The sequence below is a fragment of the Lissotriton vulgaris genome, chromosome 3_1 (genome assembly GCF_964263255.1).
Source record: "Lissotriton vulgaris chromosome 3_1, aLisVul1.2, whole genome shotgun sequence".
In the NCBI taxonomy this organism is placed as follows: domain Eukaryota; kingdom Metazoa; phylum Chordata; class Amphibia; order Caudata; family Salamandridae; genus Lissotriton; species Lissotriton vulgaris.
The window spans coordinates 910,529,841-910,553,555 of record NC_141689.1 but is presented as its reverse complement, the minus strand read 5'-3'; the positions used below and the strand labels follow the sequence as shown (position 1 = coordinate 910,553,555).

Genomic DNA, 23,715 nt, shown 5'->3' with positions numbered 1-23,715 from the left:
CTTGCTGCTGGTAGGTGGCGAGAAGCTCCTTGGATTCTATGGCTTGGTTACAAGAAGTTACCAAGCATCCAACTCTTATTTAAATAGTTAAAGACCTAAGAGTTAGATTTGACTATAATCATGCATGACATTCTCAAGTCAGCTCTGTAGTCTCATCGTAGTTTTTTTATCTTCGATTTGTGAAATATTATTTTGCCTATATCTCGTTTAGCCACCACTGAACATGTTTGTGCTTTAAATTATTTTCAGCCTCCCTTTCACCCCAGTCAATCTCCTCATAATAGTTTGGTAGAAGGCACAGTACTTTGCGGTTGTCTATCTGAACTACGGGGATGTTTGCAATCAAAAATAAACACCATAAGTGTTCAAGATCTTATTTATGTTTTTCTATATTTATTAAGAATTGTCATGTTTTACTTTCTTTTTCTGGGTAACAAATAAGTGTTCTATAATACGATCAGAGGGACACATTTCTTTGGCAGCACTCTCCAACTTTACTTTGGCTGTCACCAATATGTTCATACTGAAAGCACATAGGAAAACTGTGAAAAAAGGAAATGAAATACTGATAACATAACATACCTGTCTTAATGTGACAATATTCAGGAGAGAAAGAGATGTCATCAATTGCAACATACCCTGCATGAGCACCATTAAAGGCAACTTCAAAAACGACCTAAAAATCAAATGAATGCAAAATAGATTAACTATTTTAATTTTATTCATCATATCTTACATACAACATTCCAAGTCTGAAAGGTGAGGGTAAGATCACATAAAATATGGCATATCATAGACCTATACTCCTGCTACATGGAAAATCTAAAAATATTACCCACCGATAGATAGTGAGAGATGCACTAGCATGCATATTGCAAAATGGAAGTAGAATCCAGGACACACTATCACATAGTTCAATTTCAGATTGTAAGGAAAATGAAGTATCTTCCATTTTTGCTCAAAGTTTGTTAGACATGTGAATCTAGAGCGGGTAGATCTTCTGAAAACCAGTAGAAAAGTAGAACATTAGAATACAACACTTCTGCTAAGCATATTTTCATTGGACGTCTACTACCATTACTAATACACTACTAGGTTACCAGTTGTGGGTCATCGCAAACCCGGAAGAGCAGAGATTTAATTTTCATTTGGAAAGTCAGAAAGGAAGGGATGATGCTCAAAGCCAGTAAGTGCCAATATAGGCTCTAGTGACCTGGATTGAAAAAATGCTGTCTTCTATAGAATTTAGTTTGTGTCTGTGCATCTGATGTGATCTGCTAAAGGGCTTCAGTGTGGATATATTGCTGTAAAGACTCTGACAGCAGCTTTGCCACTTATGATGTCAGTTAAACTTTGGTGGGCAGCCTGTCAACCCTTTAAATGAGTGGAGGTGTTAGCAATAGTTAGATATTCACCCTGCCTAGTATGGATCTATTTGCCTTCAGTGCATCTGCTGGTGGAGGAAACGTACTGAACATAGAGGCGTTTGCCGTCCTTGTGACATGTAGTTGGTTCTGCTCACCAAACATTTTTATTTTACTGAAACACAATCCCAAAGCAGGAGTTTGCTACGGTAAAGCAACAAAAAAAAACAATGCCCCAGATGTGCAGGCAGTTTTCTTCAAATGTGTCAGGGCCAATATTTCTTTTCTGTCCCGGGAACTACATGACCAAATGAGACTGGGGAACTATAAGGGTAATGAAAGAATCATCTTCTGTTTTTTTGGTGAATGCTTTGCATCCACCAACCTGTAAATGAGACCCTATTGGTTAACACAATTAAAGGCCAGGCAGGTGTTAAGAGAATACTATTTTTACCAGATAAACATTTGAAAGATCTTCTCCATTCATACATTTGATCCTTTTTCTTTTTCTGGGAAGGAGCAAATGACATATTTCTGGTTCCTACCATGTTAAAAGAACACTATAGCAATGCTACTCGATTTAAGAAATGCAATGACTTAACAGAAATCATTAAGTTGAGCAGCCATCACCTATTTTAGTATTCCTTAAAAAATTACAGTTGAAGCAGCATATGGTGCACAAGGTAATAAACACTGATATTTGCCAGTCATACAGAGCTACATAACTGTGACCCCACAATGCATTGCTCATGACTACAAACATGACCTCACAGATTACACTGCAGCAGCATTCAACACTGAAATCAGTGGTAATTTTACCTATCCATTGGCATTGATACTATCAGTGATATCATTGAAAACACAAATGATTGATTCTTTCCACATGTGTATGTGGTAGAAGTATAGGCTTATTTCCATGCCTTACTCCCAAAGGTTAAGGGATATAACAAAAGGACTTGCCTTGCAAGTTATGTGTGGGGGTTGGCGGAATCACGACATACTGAAAAGTAACACCATGTGCCTGATGGTCATTTCCCCTGGGCGGTGACCCACAAAATTGCCAAAGGTCAAGTCTTGTGTCTGCTTTGCAAAGTTGCTGATCCTGCCCACTAGGGAAGGGTTGTGGGCTTAGGTCCTGGCTTATAGCTACCGGTAGTGGGATAGCGTTCATGGAATGTGGTGCCAAATTGCCAGTATCCAAATTGTCAATGTAGTATTATAATATTCTATTTTTAATATTTCAAAAATCTCTATAAGAGTATGATGGGGGTGTTCTGCTCCCAAACTTTCCAGGGAAGTCCGGTCTCGGAATCCTGACTTCCCATCCGTTAAATGGGATTTATAATTGCAGAGTCGCTTTTTCAATGCACTATTAAATAAAGATATGTTCGTGTTTATGTCTGTCTTACTCGCATAAATTATATTTTGCATGCAAATAATGAGGTAAGATCACGTCTCAGGAACTAAAGTATGAAAAATTACAGCTATAGGGAAATCCGTGAATTTCCGTAGATCTGTCAGGACACAAAATACTTGCGGAATTGAACAGTTAGAAATGTTCAAAGAAAATGGGAAATTCTTGACTTGAGAAGACGATGGAACGTTATTACTATGCATTACTTTGTTTCACAATTTTCAAGATATCAGAACTTAAAAAAGATGCAAAACATTTGGGTTTTTAAACTTTTACTACCCTCTTCAATATCTGCTGCTTTGAGAACAGAACTTGTGTTATAATGTTTTCAAAGTTTATTTTTTGTGCAACAAATAATATTGAGTATTGATCATTTCAATATTGGATACATTACACAATAAAATAATGAGTATGCAAGGAGTTAAAACCAGGTTAGTATGAGGTTTAGAAATGTGTTTCTTAAAATGATTTTGTTATGCCACACTTGGGTGAAAACACCATGTTAGATAAAAATGATGCTGTTTTTGTCTCTGTTTTCCACTCCTGCATTCACCCCCTCCCATCAGGTTCCCCTGTGGATTTTATCTCCACACGGGGTCTGCAAAAGTGAAGACAGCTGAAGTAATATTTTTCTAAAACCTATGAATACAAAGGCTTTTTAATGAAGTCTTTAGTATACTTGATAGGTTGCAGCATTCCAGGTTTCTTCTGCTGTGTTTCCGTAGCTCAGTTCAGTTTTGCACGTTCATGAATCGCCTTTCTTAATGTTGCATAATTTGTTCAAAACATCCCCGGATGACAGTGAAATAAAAAAGTAGAATGCTTTTTCTAGAAATTGGATAGTGATAACATATCATGGTATTAATATGAATTATTCTGATTCACTGACACAATTGTTACATGGGATCATGCTATACTGAATCTGTGCTTCTGCTAATTTTCTATGTATGAATTGTGTATATGAACCCCTTGATTCTAAGGGTGAGCCAGATTTTATTTCCAATTCTTTTAAGGATACTGTCTGACCTATACTTACCTTTGCGGTTCATTTGGGACTTTGATATCTGATTTTTGACCACTCTGTATTAACTTTGCACTTTGAGCCTTAATGGTATTTATTCTGTACCGATTGATTTTGAGATCTCTGTAATACAACCCATTAACCTTTTCTGTGATCTATTTTTTTATTTTTTTATTTTACAGAGTTTTATGTAGCGCAAACTTGATCCGAGTCGGGTATCGGGCACTTTACATAGCACCAGTTGCATTACATGAGGACACATTCATTTTTGTTAGGTAGGGGGAGATTAAGTGATTTGCCCAGAATCACAGGATGTTCAGCATCATTGCCGAGACTCAAACCCAGTTCCCCCGATTCGAGGTCGACCGCCCATAGCCGTTAGGCCAACTCCTCTCCACCAGAACTAGAACTCAGTTATTAAGTGTTCCGAGTTATACATTTTGATACTCTGCTAAACTGATATGGGGGGGTGTATCTTTTTACACATTTATTTCCAGTGGAAGAACCTGAACTGAAGGTGTTTTCAAAATGCTGGTATGTCTTAAAATATTGGGGTATTGTTTTGCTTCTACAAATCGGTTGAAGAGGATAGTTGTGTAGTAAGAGCACCACTTCTTTGAAGGGGTCCTCAAAGGTTTTGGCGGTTGTTAATGCCCAACCCGCGAGAATAGTGGACTTTTCTAAACCTCGACTAAAGGTTCTGAAGCCGGAGTCTCCCAGAGAAGGTGGCTTGCAGTGTGTCACTGAACTATTTGGAATGTAAGTATGAATAGGGATAATGTATTGATGTATGGTGTGTATTTGTGAGGCATGTTGAAGTGTGAGTTTGCGAGATTGTCTGTTGTGCGCCCCAGCCGTCATCAGCACACGAGCACTGTAGTGCATGACGGCTGGGGGCCGTCATCAGCATGCAAGGGGTTAATCCCCTTCGAGGGCCTTGGGGAGTAAGGGCTGTCAAAGAAATGGCTACATATCCACCAACCCAAATTGGATGGGCGGACATTTAGTAATTGTTTACTGTTTCTTACCGCCAAGGCAGGTGGAACATTATATAAATATATATATTTTAAAGAAAATCCTCTTTAGTTGTTTCTTTTTCAAAAGAAAAATAAATTAAATACTCTTTGTTACAGGGCTGGGTCCTGCTGATGCAGGCCCGTAGCAGAGAGTAAAATGCACTGATGGGAACTGCTGTCATGGTAATTTACTCCATTGCCCTCGCAGACCCACAAGCCATCTGCCAAGATTTATATCAGATCCTCAGTGTTAAAAAAAGGGACTAGAGTCCAATTATTCCCAGCTTTACCAAAATATGACCTGCCACATGATTTAAGACATACTGTCAGGGATGAGGAATGAGATTACTCTGAAGAAGAGATTGGGCTCATAAAAAGAGCTGAGCCAGTTAAAATAATTATGATGTCAGATGAAATTTTCCCTAGAACTAAACAATATAGACTTTCAAAAGAAGCATAAGGAATGAAGCCGGTAATTGTGAAAATGATTGAGTAGTGAATCCTCAAGAGGTACTTGGTAGTTCTTGTAACTTTCCTGTGATGGGAATAAAGTAGCCTAGTGGTAAACTGAGAATAGTTCAGGATTTGCACAATGTAAGCAAAATTATCAATGTTGTCCTACAGAACCAAAAAAAAACAGGGATTTTGTTCCAGATTTCATCAGATACAGGATGGTATACATCATTGACTTATGACAAGCTTCAATTCATTTGCATGAAGAGAGACAGTATCTCTCTGCAGTTCAATTCCAGAATAGTGTTCTTGTGATGCAGCCTGACACAACGTGCTGAGAAGAGGAGAAGCTGTGCCCTGCAGAACTGATGCACCACTGGGGAAAAATAAAATTTCCAATCATCCCCTGGGAAGTCACACAGACATTTAAGCTTGACGCTGACCCGCATCAATTGTGGCCGCCTGATACAGCCTGACACAACCTGCTGAGAGGGGGAGAAGCCATGCCCTACTTGATTGACGCAACGTGGGGAAAAAAACGACATTTCCATTCATCCTCTGGAATGGCACACACACATTTATGTACAACGCCAACCCACGGTGCGGGACACATATTTGGGCGCACCCAGGTGAAGCCCTAGCCAAGGGCAGGCCTGTCCATGCCCATCGGCGCCCGGAGGAAACCAGGCCACCCCGCTAACCTTCCGGCCTTTATATCTGGGAATCCTCCATGCAAAGAATGGATAAACGCAAGGCCAAAGCAGCAGATCAAGGGGAAGAAATTATTAACACATTGGACTCTATCGGCTGTCTATCTAAGTAGATTGAACTCACCGAATGCTGCCTTTCACTAGAAGAGGTAAGACCTCCTCTGGATCCTAGTGGAATGCCTAGGACAATAGATCTGACAAGCCCCGCAACTGCAACTAAGTATGGGCGTAAAATCCGCTCCGCTCGTGGATTTTGCGGATTTTCGGGAAATTCGCAATCCGCGAGATTCGCGGATTTCCCGCAAAATCCGCTAAATTCGCACGCAGCTGATTTTTTTTCTGGGTGATACAATTTTTGCGGCGCGCGGCGTTCACTTACCGTCATTCAGCGTTTGCCGAGTTGTTTTTCTTGATATTTTGCGAGTGCTGCGCCATTTTGGATCTTGCTGCGGGATCCCGCGAGAATTTGGCGAGCGCGTTTACGTAATCGCGGCTTGCCAACTTGCACAGCGAGAGTTTGTCAACGCGAGTACGGCGTGATCACGTATCGCGGGATTTCGCAATTGCGAGCTTGGAGATGCGGCGAGCAGCAACAATCTCGCACTCGCGAAAATATAAAATTTGCAATTCTGCACAAGAAATCGACCAGCAAGCAGCATAAACCTTCTGGAAATGATGATTTTTATCTGAATAACTCCTCAGGTTGACATTTGCCTGCACTTTTTTTGCAAGGAGTCCATTTTGGGGAGGGGGGGGTGGGAGGAAGGAAGTGACCCACAGTCTTCAACTTCCTGTTCCTGTCCAGCAGGCTCCTCCCAGTGCTTTGTCCATCTCCTGGTCACTTTTCATTTGGATCTGGAGCTGGAAGGATTACTTTTTGTGGATGCTGCTGGATATTTGGATTTGAGGCCTTTTTGACTTTCTTTGGATCACTTTTGGATTAGAAATTTCACAAGTAAGTTTGTTTGGGGCATTACAGTTGCTGCAACTACAATTTTGGAACTTTCGATTTTTGGGCTGTTTTGGGGCCTTTTGCCCAGGGGTACTCAGTGGTGGGTGGACTGAGTCTTTCTGTGGGGTGTCTTGAATTTAAACATCATGGAGAGCATGGATGGAATGGGATTGTGCTGATTTTTCAGTGATTTTCGTTTTTTGGGGCTGTACTTGTGACCTTTTCACCAGGGGTATTGAGTCTTGCATGGGCCTAGTCTTTCTGTGGGGTGTCTTGAACTTAAACATCATCGAGGGCATGGATGGAATGGGATTGTGCTGATTTTTCTGTGTTTTTCGATTTTTGGGGGTGTTCATGGGGACAGGCCATGTGGGTGGGGGCCATTTTGAGTGCTGCTACAGGCCCTGGCCATGTGCTGGGAGGCAAGTGGCCATTTTGAATGCAGGCAGTGTTAGGCCTGCAACCATTTTGCCTACTTTTCAACCTTTATGCCCAGGGGTAGTGAGTCTTGCATGGGCCTAGTCTTTCTGTGGGGTGTCTTGAATTTAAACATCATGGAGGGCATGGATGGAATGGGATTGTGCTGATTTTTCAGTGATTTTCGTTTTTTGGGGCTGTACTTGTGGCCTTTTCACCAGGGGTATTGAGTCTTGCATGGGCCTAGTCTTTCTGTGGGGTGTCTTGAACTTAAACATCATGGAGGGCATGGATGGAATGGGATTGTGCTGATTTTACTGTGTTTTTCGATTTTTGGGGGTGTTCATGGGGACAGGCCATGTGGGTGGGGACCATTTTGAGTGCTGCTACAGGCCCTGGCCATGTGCTGGGAGGCAAGTGGCCATTTTGAATGCAGGCGGTGTTGTTAGGCCTGCAACCATTTTGCCTACTTTTCAACCTTTATGCCCAGGGGTAGTGAGTCTTGCATGGGCCTAGTCTTTCTGTGGGGTGTCTTGAATTTAAACATCATGGAGGGCATGGATGGAATGGGATTGTGCTGATTTTTCAGTGATTTTCTTTTTTTGGGGCTGTACTTGTGGCCTTTTCACCAGGGGTATTGAGTCTTGCATGGGCCTAGTCTTTCTGTGGGGTGTCTTGAACTTAAACATCATGGAGGGCATGGATGGAATGGGATTGTGCTGATTTTTCTGTGTTTTTCGTTTTTTGGGGCTGTACTTGTGGCCTTTTCACCAGGGGTATTGAGTCTTGCATGGGCCTAGTCTTTCTGTGGGGTGTCTTGAACTTAAACATCATGGAGGGCATGGATGGAATGGGATTGCGCTGATTTTTCTGTGTTTTTCATTTTTTGGGGCTGTACTTGTGGCCTTTTCACTAGGGGTATTGAGTCTTGCATGGGCCTAGTCTTTCTGTGGGGTGTCTTGAACTTAAACATCATGGAGGGCATGGATGGAATGGGATTGTGCTGATTTTTCAGTGATTTTCGTTTTTTGGGGCTGTACTTGTGGCCTTTTCACCAGGGGTATTGAGTCTTGCATGGGCCTAGTCTTTCTGTGGGGTGTCTTGAATGTAAGCATCATGGAGGGCATGGGATTGTGCTGATTTTTCTGTTTATTTTTTATTTTTTTTGGGGTGTATAACTGAACTGATGTTCCTCTGTCTTCCATTGCTTTTAGGTGCACAAGACTCAAGAGAACCACCAGTGCCAGGAAGAAGTCCTGCAGCGGTGTGTGTGCAGCATAACGTCACGCGACATCACGTCTGGCCTCAGACAACTCTGCAACTCGTGCAACTGCGGCCTGCTGTTCTGACCTGCTCTGAAGAAGATGGCCCCCAAAAAAGGTCTCCGTAGCTCCTCTAGCAAGAAAGTTGCTAGTAAGGAGCAGAAGAAGCAAGTTACCAAGGAGGCTGGTGTGCCGGCCGCCGCGTTTTTTGGGAGTAAAAAAAAAAGTACGCCTGCAGCTGCAGCGGGATCTGCTGGGGACCAAGCTGGGAGCAGCACCCCCGCTCCATTGGGCTCAGTGCCTCCACCACCACGCCAACTTAAGTCAAAGCCCTAGAGTGCTTCAGAGGCAGTCAGTGTACTTCTTCAATCACCATCGACCAGTGATTTTGGCTCATCGCAAGAAAGTAGCAGCAATGTCCCTGAATCAACACAGGTTGTTGTAACTCATCTGACAAGTGTTGAACAACCACAGCCGCAACAACAACAACATGTGCAAGTACAAGCCCAAGTACATGTGGAAGGAGAGGCAGCGCAAGGAGATGCGCAAGCAGAGGTGCATGGAGGGTCACAAGTGCCCACAATAGTTGTTCCTCCCGAAGTAGGGGCACATCAGGAAATTGACAATCAGACCGAGGTATCATTTGAGGAAGCCACTCCTCCTGATGATCATTCATTGTCTTGCACATCCCTAGCAAGGAAAAGATCAAGGGGGGTGTCTACATCTTCTTCAAGCCCACCTCCTTTTGATGATACGGATCCCAATTGGGAACCAGCACCACTGCCGTCTGAGAGTGAGGCACACCATGATCTGACAAAGATACCTAAGCGTAAAAGGAAGGTCGTCGAAAAACTCATAGCTATGGAGTGTGATGAGGCTCAACAAGAAGTGACGCATACTGCTGCTGATGAAGCCCCTCACGACGACGAGCCAGTCATCATAATGGTCACTGCAGCCCCAGCGGGCATGCAGCAAAGAGACATTTTGACCCTATCCCGAGAAGCTGCTGAGCGTGATGATGATGTCGACGAGGAGTCAATGGAAACACAACAATCATTGGATTTGGAGTTAACTAGTACACCAACACCTACCGCTTCCATATTTCTTCCTCGCAAGAAGGGACCTCCATCCACCTCGACCTCAATTACTGGTGGTGAAAGTGCAAAACGTACTGAAGTTCGGCAATCCACATCCTCCACTTCATCTGGCATTAGCAGCAGGACCACCACCACCAGTATCGCCGCCTCCTCCGGCCCCCAAAGACATTTCAAGTCTCCAGTTTGGGACTTCTTTAGTGTTTGCCCAAAAAAGGAAAACGTAGCCATTTGTAGCATTTGTAAGCTTCGAGTTAGTCGTGGTAAGTTTGGTACCAACTATGGTACCGGAGGCCAGAGACGTCATCTTAAGAGAACGCACGCTGTCCAATGGCTTGCGCACCTAGATGCGGTCAAGGAAGCCCGAATTGCACGTAATGAAAACGTTGATTTTTCATCTGATGATGACGAGGAGGAAGAAGACGATTCAAACACTTCACTTACACCCAGTACCCCTGTCAGCCGCACACCCCATGTGAGGCACACTAAGAGTGTGGGAGAGAGTGAGACATCAATGCGAAAAAGTTCATCAGCGAGCGTAACTGGGTCGAAGATATCATCATCATCCCGTAAATCCTTGGTCCAGGGCAACATTAAAAAGATGTTGTTTACAGAAGCGCAATATGAACGCAACCACCCACTGACGCGTCTGTATAACACTAAGCTGGCTAAAATGCTAGCTCTGGACCTTCTCCCTTTTTCTTTTGTAGAAGGGGTTGGTTTTCTAGAATTAGTGGCAGCGCTCTGCCCTAAATGGAAGGTTCCTAGCCGGTTCTATTTTGCCCGAGTTGCGGTTCCAGCACTACATGAAGATGTTCTGAAGGTGATTGGGGCAGCTTTGCAGAAGAGTGCTGTTCACACTATACATCTGACAACAGACATGTGGACCAGTGGCGCAGGCGCTGATTACATGTGCATCACTGCACACTGGGTCTCTTTTTCAGGGGCTAAAGCAAAGCTAAACGCAGGTGTTGACCCAGACATTGTTTTTAAAGCTGCTCGGAAACATGCAACACCAGCCATGTTTGGTTTGGAGAAACGTCACACAGCAGAAAACATTTTGGATGTCTTTAACACAAAGGTCCTTAACTGGCTGTCCCCCAAAAAACGCCAGGTTGGTTATGTTTCCACGGACAATGGCGCCAATATAGTTAAGGCCATGAAGTTGGGTGACTATTTCAGAGTGCCGTGTTTGGCGCACTGTATAAACCTGGTTGTCCAAAAATTCTTGGGTAATAAAGACAGTGCAGCGTACAGAGTATTGGACACCTGCCGAAAAATGTGCAACCATTTCAGCCATTCTTTTAAGGCCCGGAAGCAGCTGAGGAGCCTGCTATATCAACGTCAAATGCCAGTGAAAGCACTCATCCAGGAGGTGGTAACACGTTGGAACTCAACCTTCTACATGCTTGAGCGTCTGTATGAGCAGTATACGGTACTCGATCACTATTTCTTAACACAGGGTACAGCTCAGAAGGAGGACCTGAGGATGGGTGCGGCGCAATGGAACATAGTTAACAGCCTGACAAGCATGCTTCGTCCTTTTGAGTTTTTCACGCGTGCAGTCAGCAAGGAGGACTGTAATTTGGGAAAAGCTATCCCATTGTTGTACATGCTGGAGCACCAACTGAAGGAGGTGTGTTCTGTGTTTGAAAAAGATGAAAAAAACCAAGACTCTTTTGTTCTGGCTGAGAAATTATTAGAGCACCTACAAGGTGATGAACGTCTTAAAATGATCCACTCAGACCAGCATTACATTTGTGCTACTATTCTGGATCCACGCTACAAAAAGGCGCTGGCAGGCCAAGCATTCTTTCCTTTTGCTGATGAAGATGTTACAAGTTACAAACGGTGGATAGCCTCCTCAGCTAAGAGGTTTGAAAGAGAACGGCAGCAAATTGAAGGAGAAGGCAGTACATCAGCATCAGCAGGCCATCCCCAGTCACAACAATCCTCTTCTGCACCTGTGGCTGCGGCACAAGTGACCTCTCAGCCGTTAAAGAGACCGGCAACCGGATCATCTGCACCACCAGACGCAACAGTAACATTGGAGGCTGAAGAGGATTGGCTAGCTCGGCTTGGGTTTGGTTCTCAAAAGGTCACAGCAACAGCTAAGCAAAGAGGAGGAACCTTGGAGGAGAACCTTGATTCGATGGTCAAGGACTATCTGAATGACTCAACAGAGGTCTATGTTAATGCTGACCCATTGGCGTATTGGCATGGGAAAAAAGAATTGTGGCCACAGCTCACCAACCTGGCTTTAAACTACTTGTCTTGCCCACTCGCAAGCGTGTCTTCTGAACGTGTTTTCAGTGCTGCTGGTGGCATTGTAACTTCCAAACGGAGCCGCCTCTCGCCCAAAAATGTGGAGAGGTTAACAATGATCAAGATGAATCAGCACCTCATACCACCAGATTTCAGAGTACGAGAAAGCGCGCCGGATGAAGACGAGGTGGCCAGCAACATAGATGAGGGAATTTCTACTCTGTCAGGTGACACTGAGCTCACCCTGCCTGAATTCGTAGAGTATGATGACGAAGCCTTATTCTCATTCCTGGACCGTGATACCGAGCCCTGAAAATGAGACAACGAATCAATAACTTTCTTTTTCGTCCTTATTCACTTTTATTCCTGTGTGTCTGTCTTTCTTTGTTGTGCACAGTTAATATAATTCAAACTTTAATCAGATATTCACAAAAACAAGCCCATCAGCAGAACTGTCTTCACTTGTTTGCTAATTGATTTGAAGGTGCCGCAGTCTGCATTCCTCAGGTTCACAAGTTCAGAAGAACATGCTCCTCTATCCTCCTCCTCCAGACTCCTATTTCCATCAAAGCAGAGGGCTGGTTTACGCCCAATGAAGAAAGACTCAGCACTTGTGGAGGTGTTGTTCTACCTCTTTGCAGGTGAGTTGACGGCTCTGGGGCCATTGCTGGGAAGCTCTAAAAGTGGTTTGGACCAAATCCGTGGCGCAAATCTTTTAGTGTTTTTGCTGACTTGCTTGCCTTTGAGGTGCTCTTAGGGGGGGTTCCGTCTGTTTGTGGGTGAGTTTCGGGGTCTGTCAGCACTGCTGGGACACTCTAATCTTGATTGCATTTGCTTTTCAGGAAATCCGTGGTGGCAAACCCGACTTATGGCCTAGCTACGCAGCGCGTTTGGACCGAAGGCCGAGAAATATTGTAAGTAGGAGATGTTGCTTTTGGCCTGTTTGGGGGTGTTATGCTTTTTGGCGGGTGGGTTGGCGGGTCTTGGGCCATTCCTGGGAAGGTCTAATACCGGGTAGAAGTGGTTGGGACAAAATCCAGGCCGATTTTTTTTTTGCAATTTCTGACATTTTGCTCAATGTAGCGTTTTCGGGGGCCGGTTTGGGGGGCTTCCTGGTGTTTGTGGGTGGGTTTCGGGGTCTGGGAGCAATGCTGGCTATGGATACTTTACTTTGCAAGAGGTTTGAAGCAAATCCATGGTGGCAGAGGGGAGTTAGGGCCTAGCTGCAGAGCGCGCGCGGAGTGATTTGGGAAATTTGGGAAAAAATGACTAAGTCCCCATTTTTGTACTTTTGCTCTTTGGCTGTTTGGGGGTCTTCTACTCGTTTTCTCTTGGGTTGATGGCTCTGGGGCCATTGTTGGGAAGCTCTAATACCGGATAAAAGTGGTTTGGACCAAATCCGAGGCGCACATTTTTTAGTGTTTTTGCTGACTTGCTTGCCTTTGAAGTGCTCTTAGGGGGGGTTCCGTCTGTTTGTGGGTGAGTTTCGGGGTCTGTCAGCACTGCTGGGACACTCTAATCTTGATTGCATTTGCTTTTCAGGAAATCCGTGGTGGCAAACCCGACTTATGGCCTAGCTACCCAGCGCGTTTGGACCGAAGGCCGAGAAATATTGTAAGTAGGAGATGTTGCTTTTGGCCTGTTTGGGGGTGGTATGCTTTTTGGCGGGTGGGTTGGCGGGTCTTGGGCCATTCCTGGGAAGGTCTAATACCGGGTGGAAGTGGTTGGGACAAAATCCACGCCGAAAAGCCTTTTGGCACTTTTTGTAACTTAGGGTTCGTTAGCCCTAGCAGCAGGATTGCATGTGTTTCGGGGTGTTCTACATTTTTGCAACTGAGTTCTGGGGTCTTAGAGCACTCGTGAGAATGTGTAATTTTGGTTGCAAGTCATTTGAAGAAAATCCTGGGTGGGAAAGGGGGGATTTGGCATAGTTGAAGAAAGCCTTTGCCACTATTCTTAACTTAGGGTTCGTTAGGGTTAGCAGTATTTCTATTGCATGTGTTTGGGTGGGGGGGTTTTCGAGTCTTGGAGCGATGCTGGCTATGGATACTTTTGCTTGGTTGCTTGCAAGTGGTTTGAATGCAATCCACGGTGGGTAAGGGGGCATTTGGGCCTACTTTTACTTTCAAAGTACGTTTTGTCACCAGTTTTCTGCTAGGCCTCGTTTTTTCCGATTTGATTGGGGGTCTTCTACATTTTTGCGACTGGCTTTAGTAAGGGTCTGGCTGGGAGCACTGCTGGGAAGATCTAATTTTGTTCTAAAATACAGTTTACAGTACACCTAGCTTGAGGGGAAAGATCCGCTACATTAATTTGCCCATACTTATTTATCCTTCAAAAGGTGACTCAGACAGAGTACGCACTGTCAAAAATATTGTACTGTCTACTAGGAAAATCAAAGTGTGAGTTTTTGCACTCTACAGCCTACATACCTCATATTTATTTATCAGTGGTGTTGTAATATTATATCACTTCCTGTTTTTCGTTGAATAATTACAGGCCGGGTTTCAGTCTGTGCAATGGGGAAAAAAAGGATGGAGTTAGGCTTCACATTAGCGAGCCGCAATTCAGCATCCGCCAGGCAGGCAGTGGACAGGGTGTCTTCTGGTCACCAACATTGATGGACGAAGCGTCAGATGGAATGGAGGAGTGCCGCTAATAAGAGGATTTTTTTTCTGCATGCAACTTACTTACCAAATTCAACAGGACAACTACAACAACATACAGATACAGTATCCATTGTGTTTTTCTATGACTGTGACTGCATTTCTTGGATCTCTCTCTGCTTCTAAATTGATCCCTTAACACATCACTTAGTCCACTCCACTATCACATCTGCACCACACATAGTCATTTGTAAGTGCTCCTACGTAATTCGCAAGTCGCAGCACGCCCCAGCCCGTAGAGGACTGGGATGGCCCCAATGATGAAGCATGTCACCAAGGGGCAACCCTGGTGAGTGAGGGGACACCTAGAAAAAGAGCAATTTCTCCTTTTCTATCTACTACACCTTCCAGACCAACCCCATTGAGTGTTGTGAATGGATTTATAGTGACCAGCAAGGCTCTCCGGTATCTGCAACAGAGACCTTATCTTGAATATAGTTATCAATAATTCCACACACGCCCTGTACTGTCGCATTCTTTCTTCCACAGTTGTCGAAAGTACTACTTACTTTTCACTGTCATGCATGCACTAGTTTTTTTTTTTTTTTTTTTTTTTTTAATATATTTTTATTGCAGGAATCAGTAAATCAATACAGTATCGACCAGCATTGTGTTATGAACGATATGTACAACAAAAAGCCCACTGATCCCCCTCCATAACGTTTGTACACAGCCAATTAGCCCATATCCCTGGGGTCGGGCGGCAAATAAGCTGGGGTCAGTAGAATGCTGGAGCTGGTCCGGATGACACACTGTCCGTCTTCTGCTTTTCTAAACAAACCCAAAACCCCCACAGTAACCCCCCCCCTTGAACTGCCCATTAACTACGGAACTCTCCCCCCCCCCCCCACCATCAGCGCCAGGGAGCTCATCAACGTAGGATCCATTGCTTGACCCACGGTGAAGGTAATAGTGCTATCAATGCTGATGTTTATCGGGACTCGGGGCGAGTTGCCTCATCACAATCGGAGTCGCTGGGGGTACAATAATCTCTGAGGGCCTGCACCAGCGTTTCCCACTCTAACGCGGCCTCCTGCGCCTTCTCGTTACCCTGCCTCCAAGCCAGCTGGTATCTCAGCGCGCTCTCACCCGCCGCCCACTTCAAAAGCTCACTGTGCCATCTGCTGCCTGCCGGACCAGCCCGTGCCTTCCAGTTCCTGGTCACCTCTCGCTTAGCAAGTAGGAGCCCCAGGTCAATGAATTTACTGGAGATTTTATTCCGGGGGGTGTGGGGGAACCAGTGCAAGAGCCCCACCGCCACATCGAATGATAGATGCCTCCCCGTCACCTCCTCTAAGGTCGCCTCTACCTCCTGCCAGTAGGACGTCAGCCCTGGACAGGCCCATAGCATGTGTAAAAGGTCCGCCTCCTGAGCCGGGCACCTAGGGCATTCTGCTGAAGCCGTGGCAAAATAACGCCTGATCTTTACCGGGGTCAGGTACGCTCTGTGGAGAACATAATAGTGGACCAGTTGGAAACGGGCGCTGCGTGTACCCTTCCAGGCACGCCTCACCAGCTGGGCCCAGGTCGTCTCCGGTATCTCCCTACCAATGTCCTCCTCCCAGCGGGATTTCAATGTGGTGAGAGGAACCAACCCCTCGGTGATCAACCTGCCGTAGAGGCAAGTGACCGCCTTCACCGTGCCCGCCGACATCATCACGTACTGGCATACCTGAGATAATTGGGGTTCCTCTATCCCGTTCTGCCAGTGCGCCTGGATCGCTCGCACAATGGCCGAATGCAGCAGAAAGTCGCCCCTGGAGATCCCAAAGCAGTCAATGAGATCCTGAAAGGACAAGAGCGCTCCGTCCTCATACAGGTCCCCGACGAGCTGTAAACCTGAGTCCTCCCAGTCCGCCAAACGTGACCAATCCCCTCCGTGGGGGAGGGCCGTCAGCATCCCCAACGGTATTTCAGGTGCATATGGATTCCGTGAGTGGCCTCTAGCATGAGCCCGGTTCCAGCACAGTCGGATAGTCCGCTCCTCCATCGATAGGTCCCGTAGGATCAAGCGTTGTCGCAGCGCGATAAAGGAGAGGATGTGCCTGGCCATACCCGTCCCCCTTCCGTCTTCCGGGCCTCTGAATTCCCTGGCTATCTCCTGGGTGTAGGTCTGGAGCTGTGCCGCCAGGTAGTACTTCTCGAAATCCGGCACAGCAAGCCCCCCCTCGTCCTTTGGCCTCATCAGGGTGTTGAGGGCCACCCGCCGCCGGCCCGTTCCCCAGAGGAACCCGATCACCATAGAACGCAGGCGACGAAACGTGGCCGGTGGGACCCAAATCGGCAAGGTTCGGAAGTAGTACAATAGCCGGGGGAGCGCCACCATTTTGAGCAGGGCAATACGTCCCGCCACTGAGAGCGGCAGCGTGGCCCAGAAGTCCATGCAGCCTCGGAGCGCTCGCATGCAACGGGCAATGTTCCCATCTAGGAGGTCGGGTTGGTCATGATACACAAATACCCCGAGGTATTTAAAGCAGTCGGGCTCCCACCTGATCTCCTTACTTAGCGTAGGAGCGGGGGTGCCCCTGCGCATTGGGAAGAGGCAGGTCTTAGACCAGTTCACTTGGAGACCCGAGACTGCTCCGAACTCCGTTAGCGCTACTTCCGCTCCCCGCAAAGCGTCGACCGGATCCTCCAGGAAGAGCAACAGATCGTCCGCATAGAGCGAGACATAATGCGGGCCCGCCGCCGTCCATAAGCCCGTGTAGTGGGCTCCTGAGCGGAGGTGCATCGCCAGCGGCTCTACCGCTAGTGCAAAAAGAAGCGGGGATAAAGAGCATCCCTGCCGCGTGCCCCGTTCCACCGGATATCGCGACGAAATCAAAGGGCCCGATCGAACCCTGGCCGAAGCGGAAGCGTAGAGGACTGCGGTCCATTTGACAAATCATGCATGCACTAGTGCATGCACTTTCAAAGATTGATGGATAGGTTTGTACCCAAAGATTTGTTTATGTTCAATTGTTTGTCCATGCTGTGCTTTTTTTACAGGGTGTCTTCTGGTGGTGACCAACATCGATGGACGAAGCGTCAGCTGCAATGGAGGAGTGCCGCTAATAAGAGGATTTTTTTTCTGCATGCAACTTACTTACCAAATTCAACAGGACAACTACAACAACATACATATACAGTATCCATTGTGTTTTTCTAGGACTGTGACTGCATTTCTTGGATCTCTCTCTGCTTCTAAATTGATCCTTTAACACATCACTTAGTCCACTCCACTATCACATCTGCACCACACATAGTCATTTGTAAGTGCTCCTACGTAATTCGCAAGTCGTAGCACGCCCCAGCCCGTAGAGGACTGGGATGGCCCCAATGATGAAGCATGTCACCAAGGGGCAACCCTGGTGAGTGAGGGGACACCTAGAAAAAGAGCAATTTCTCCTTTTCTATCTACTACACCTTCCAGACCAACCCCATTGAGTGTTGTGAATGGATTTATAGTGACCAGCAAGGTTCTCAGGTATCTGGCAACAGAGACCTTATCTTGAATATAGTTATCAATATTTCCACACACGCCCTGTACTGTCGCATTCTTTCTTCCACAGTTGTCGAAAGTACTACTGACTTTTCACTGACATGCATGCAGTAGTGCATGCACTTTCAAAGATTGATGGATAGGTTTGTACCCAAAGATTTGTTTATGTTCACAATTGTTTGTCCATGCTGTGCTTTTTTTTCTTGTCTCACAAAACCTTTCCCAAAAACCCCCGTACCCATCCATTTTTCAAACCCTAACCCTCTTCCCCCGGGCTGTGTGGTTTTGATTGATGTGTGACTAAATTACAGCAATAAATCCACACACTTGCTTGGGAGGATAAGGTGATACCAACAGGCTGGTGAAGAAATCCGAGGATATATTCTTACTCTGCTTGACAAAGACCCATGGCTAATGTCAAAGAACTTCAACCGAATTAGTAGTTATAATTTACCATTTGTTAGGCTACAATGTGGCACTGTTCTAGTGTACTGTCACCTGCTATATTCTCTATTGTACCGTTGTATTGCTCAGGAGGACTAACCAGATTTCATTTTCTTTTTTTTCATAGGCATGCAACTGCCACTGTGTCACACCACTAGTACCACCGCTATGAGGAAATTTTATCCGCCCAGGATTGCCAACCTTATTCGCTGTTTCCCGTGGAGCCAGCCCTGGGCCTAGCCCCACTTGCAAACAGAAATTACAGGTAAGATAGGCGTTTGGTTGGAGGTAGTATAATGGAGTATTAGGAGAGATGAGAGATTGACGGTAGTACTACTAAAGTCACAGGACTATTCAGGAAAACAAACTTACTGTTAAACCCCCACCCACCAGACTCAAAAGCTGTAAAAAACAGGTATGGTCAGATAAAGTTTCAAAAATTATATTTTTATAGCCCTAACAAAATAATCTCCCGCAAGACCCTCCCTAACCCCAACAATTGTCCTTCAAAAGTCCCCAAAAAACCCAACTCCCAATTCCCACCCCCCAAAAGTCTCTAAAAAAGGGGCAAGGGACACTATGGCAGGGTGCTGTTGCCTTTAGCAGCCAGGGCATCATGCTCCTTGTGGAGGGTGGCAAGTTCGAAGCGGAGGCCCTCCACCAAGTTCTTATAGTTCAGGACCTCCTGCTCCAGGTAGGACAGTCTGAGGGATAAGCGGCGCCGGTGTGCCTTGCAAATCCTGTGGGGGGCAGCTGCTGTCTTTGCTGCTCGGCGTTGGCGTTGGGCTTTGGTAGCCCGGCTCCGTACCGCTGGAGCACTGCGCTGGCTGGCAGCCCCACGGAGGAGGATGCAGCTGTCCCCGTGGACGTTGTTGTTGTACCAGACTGCGTCTCCTTCTCCTCCAGGGCCACCAGCCGCGGATATTCAGTGACAGTGGCATCCAGCCTCCGTTGCCGGGCCATTCGAGCCAGCTCCTTCCTCCTTGATGGTGTCTTGGATTTGGAAGGAGCAACTACATGAAGAAAGAAAGACATAGTCTGTAACCAATGCTCCTTAAGATTAACACAAAATGATTGAGCAGAAAGTTGTCACAGTACAAGTAGCAAATTGAAAGCACAGTACATAACTATTGAGGACAGTATCTATGTAACCTCCGACTTCTTCATCCTTGCTCTAACATTAGTGGGAGTTTAAGGGACAAATTCTACAAGCACTATGGACTTCCATTACAGTCGACTATGACAGTACACCAGTCTTATTCTTCTTCTTCTCTCTTGTTTAGGAAAATTGGTACGTTATCTTATGCAAGCCGGCATAATGCCAGCGCAGTGAACTTGCACCCGAGAAAAACAGACGCACACCATGGTGAGTGAGACAGACTTGCGTTACTGTACCGGTCCAGTACATGCAGGTGGTGAAGCTCTTACTTTTCTATTACGGATGGCACTGAGAATACTCTGTTAAAAGGGCTACTGCTTAATTAATTTAGCTTTCACCCTACAGTGCAAATGAGTATTAGAAAAGGAAAATAAAGAAGCTAAATAATCTGATTATCTATCACTTCACATGGGATGTATTTGATGACATATGGGATGACTTTAGGTGCTTTGCTTATTATGGAGTGAACAGTGATACCCCCACACATGAATGACGTACTACTACTAAACTAAAGTTATTAAGAGAGGTAGGGAGTGTCCACCGTAATAACCGGATATATGCTGTGCTTGCAGTTGCAATACAAACTACTGCTACTATTCATGGTAGTATTTGGACAAAATTACAACTTCTTTTCCTTGCCTTTCCTACACTGGAACGGACGTGCGGGTGCACTGTTACATGCTCTTCAAAGTAACACTTAGTTCATCCAGTGACCGTCTACTCTCTCTAGATACACATATGCTATCTAAGAGTCAGATAGTACCATGAATGATCCAGGCATCCATCCATTCAAAGTATATGCACACATACAGTTTCTGTTTCACCCACCCAGACTGTTCTCCTTACACCCATCCTTGCTTCATCATTCACCCAGCCATGCACCATACCATATTCTTTCCTTCCCAGCCACCTCGGGGACCAAGCAAACACATATCATTCTTCTTTGCCAGTCATCATTACATTTCTTGTCCTTCCACACTTACTTACACCCTTCTTTCGCTTTTCGTTCAGCCCTTCCATCAAGTTCACCTCAGATCTGGATGGGATTCTTCTCGCCAAAAACTTCACAGCTAAGTCGAAGTACATTTAGAGGAGCCTACTACCTGGTTTATTTATAATACACCTGTGCAGAAAGCACACTCTGCAGTCTTCAATCTCAAATGAGTAAGGAATGTATAGCTTACCTCTGCCCGCCACCACCGTGTCATCCCCCACAGATTTGCTCGGCACTTGCACCGCCTCCTCCCCAGAGTTGTCCTCCTCGTCCAATGCCACCACCACCTCGAGGCTGGCCCCACCTCCAGATGTTCCACCTACAAAGTACATTTAATAATGTTAGAATACACCACTCACTACTATATAATATTTGGTCTAGGAGGAAGAAAGAAATGTGAAAAAAACTGTATACAATTTAATAATTTGTGACGGTCTACTGTGAAGTAAAAATGTCCCTTTTTCCATGGAAGGCTGTTGTCTTGCTGCACTTTTTGGCACAACTGATGAATGCTTGCTTTTTATTTTTAACACGCACCACTTTTTCTCCTAACAGACAGAAGCTTGACTTCTAAGAACACGAGCAGGATCAAGTTCAAACCAGGTGAGAGCTCGGCTCGACCACAAGAAATGTGTCCAATTAATCGTCAGCACTAAGCACTTTTCCATTTCCAGTTAAACGTTTACTTTTATGACAAACTTGATTTCAATAAATGTGTTTACTTTTAATAAAGCTTTTAAACTCAAATAGACTCTGTGGTTTTTGGTCCTCCAGACTAGAGTGGATGAGCTAAAGGCTTTGGAATTTTTGCAAGCATAAGTCCGTGCCTCTGCCATCGGTGACTTTGGGAGCTAAATGACTCTGCCACACTATCTAGTCAGTAAGGAGATTGGGGGTTCAACTACAAAGTCTGTTATCACTGAGGTATGTGGAAAGTCTAACAGCACCTATTATAATTGATAAGCTAAGCAATGCATTATTTAGTGTCCATAGTTCTGTTTGTGCAGATTTGTCCCTGCAACAGTAGTAGAATGGATTGTCCTCCTATCCAAACCAAAAGTAAAGTAGTATCTTATTCTTTCTTGGTGGTCATTCACCTTTTTATTGTTGGCAATTGTCAAAGCATAAACATTTAGAATACTTGAAAAGACATTATGGACAATCCCAGAGGACTGCACTCAGTGCATAGAGCTATTGCTGACTAGAATGGGAGTCCAATGGAAATGCCAAATGTGCAATCTTAGCTAGCTACACAGACAGACTAATAAGAATAATCTACTAATACTACACGGAGTCATAGTCGAGGCAGGATAAGAATTTAGATCCTGTCTACAAGAAGATCAAAGACGATTTAGAAAAAATCGAATGAGGAACGCTAGGAAAAAATAAGTACTCTATATTAAAATTAAAACTTACTGGGGCCAGCAAAGGAGCCCTCGCCTGCCCGGTCCTGGCCTGCATCGTCAACAGCACCCTCCTCCTCCTCCTGTGTCCTCCTCTTGCCCCTGGGGGAAGCTGATGTACAACATGAAAGAAAGAAAAACAGAAAACATGGATGATATTTGTCAACCAAATCAAACATTTCAAAAGAACTAACAAAATATTTTTGCGAAATAGCAAATAGACAACTACTCCACTGGATATATTATTGACCAATCTCATGTGGTCGACTACGTTATTACTTTAGTATTGCTTGATTTGCGGACCGTCGAATTGGAAATTACCTTATGTAACTCACTAAACAAAGTACTAAAAAGGTTTGCCTAGGATTGGCAGGCAGCAGTCCGCAGCACGCGAAGTGACAGCCAAAGTCCATCGTGATTGAAGATCAGCGATAACACTAAAGTTTCCTAGTACATTAACCAGTCATTAAAATACTCAAACTATCAATCCACCACCACTATTTCTTCTTATCGCCATGTGTACAAAGGAAGGACTGGACTTGAGTCTGTAGGGGCTGATTTAGAAGCCCCTTGCGGCTCTTTTGCTCCATTGTTGCATGACTTTTGTAACGCAGCGACAGCACAAAAGAGGCGCAATGGTGCGGCGTATATTAACAACGTGACGCATATGGGAGATGCATCACGTTGTAAAGCCCTGCGCCAATAAGGGGGCGTTCCGGCGCAAGGGAGGGCGTTCCTGAGCAGGAACGCATCCTAAAAGTGGCTGAGGAAAATCTACAAGATTTCAATCAGTCACTTTGAGGACAATGATGCGTGACTCAAACCCTGCGCCTGCTTGAAGCAGACGTACGGCTTGACGCAGCATTTGGGAGATAGGGCACCCCAGAGCATTGATGGAGCTGCACCATCGTTGCGACGCAACTCCAGCAATGCGCCGCCTTTACGGCACAGATGCGTAACGCTTTGGTGACGTTTTGGGCCCATGGTGCGCCGCATTGTAAATACGGCGCACCATGGGTGATGGTGGCATGACGCACAATTACTGGCGCATCCCTGCTACTTTGCAGGGATGCGCCGGTAATTAAAAATCTGAACCTTAGTGTGTAGCATTACGCAGTCCTTTAAACTACACTCATACATAATTTCACAGGCCAATGAAATGAACACAAAATCTAAAACAAATAAGCATAGTAGTAACACTACTGAGAAGAAGGAGAGCAGTGTACCTGAAATGCACAGAAGATTTTGAAATATAATTTACCTACAATGTAATGAGCAGCATTATTGCTCTTGGTAAAAAACAAAAATTTGCAATATAATAACACAGCAGGAGAAAACATAGTAGTAAAGAAATAGCTACTACTACTCACCAAGCCCGGGGATCTCAAGGCCAAGGAGGTCGAGCAGATCTCGCTCACGGGTCAGGACATCCGTCCAGCGGTGGGTGGCCTGGTTGTAGGTGCGCCAGACCCGAGAGTGGTGGTAAATTGCCTGGCACACCTTCCCCCACCGCTTCCGGCGCTCCCGGACCCCGTACCCGGCACTGATCTTGCCGCCTCCCATGATGGTCCTGGGGAGGCGGCGCTGAACATAAAAAATT

At 45.5% G+C, this 23,715-nt stretch overlaps 1 protein-coding gene across 1 annotated transcript in view; it reads right to left on the bottom strand.

The window, feature by feature from the left end:
• MAMDC2 (MAM domain containing 2) overlaps positions 1-23,715 on the bottom strand; it is a 523,202-nt gene that overhangs the window by 172,874 nt on the left and 326,613 nt on the right. Inside the window, exon 7 of the mRNA XM_086961252.1 lies at positions 583-676. Within this exon, the coding sequence (XP_086817378.1) occupies positions 583-676 (94 nt within the window). The remainder of the gene's footprint in view (positions 1-582; positions 677-23,715) is intronic.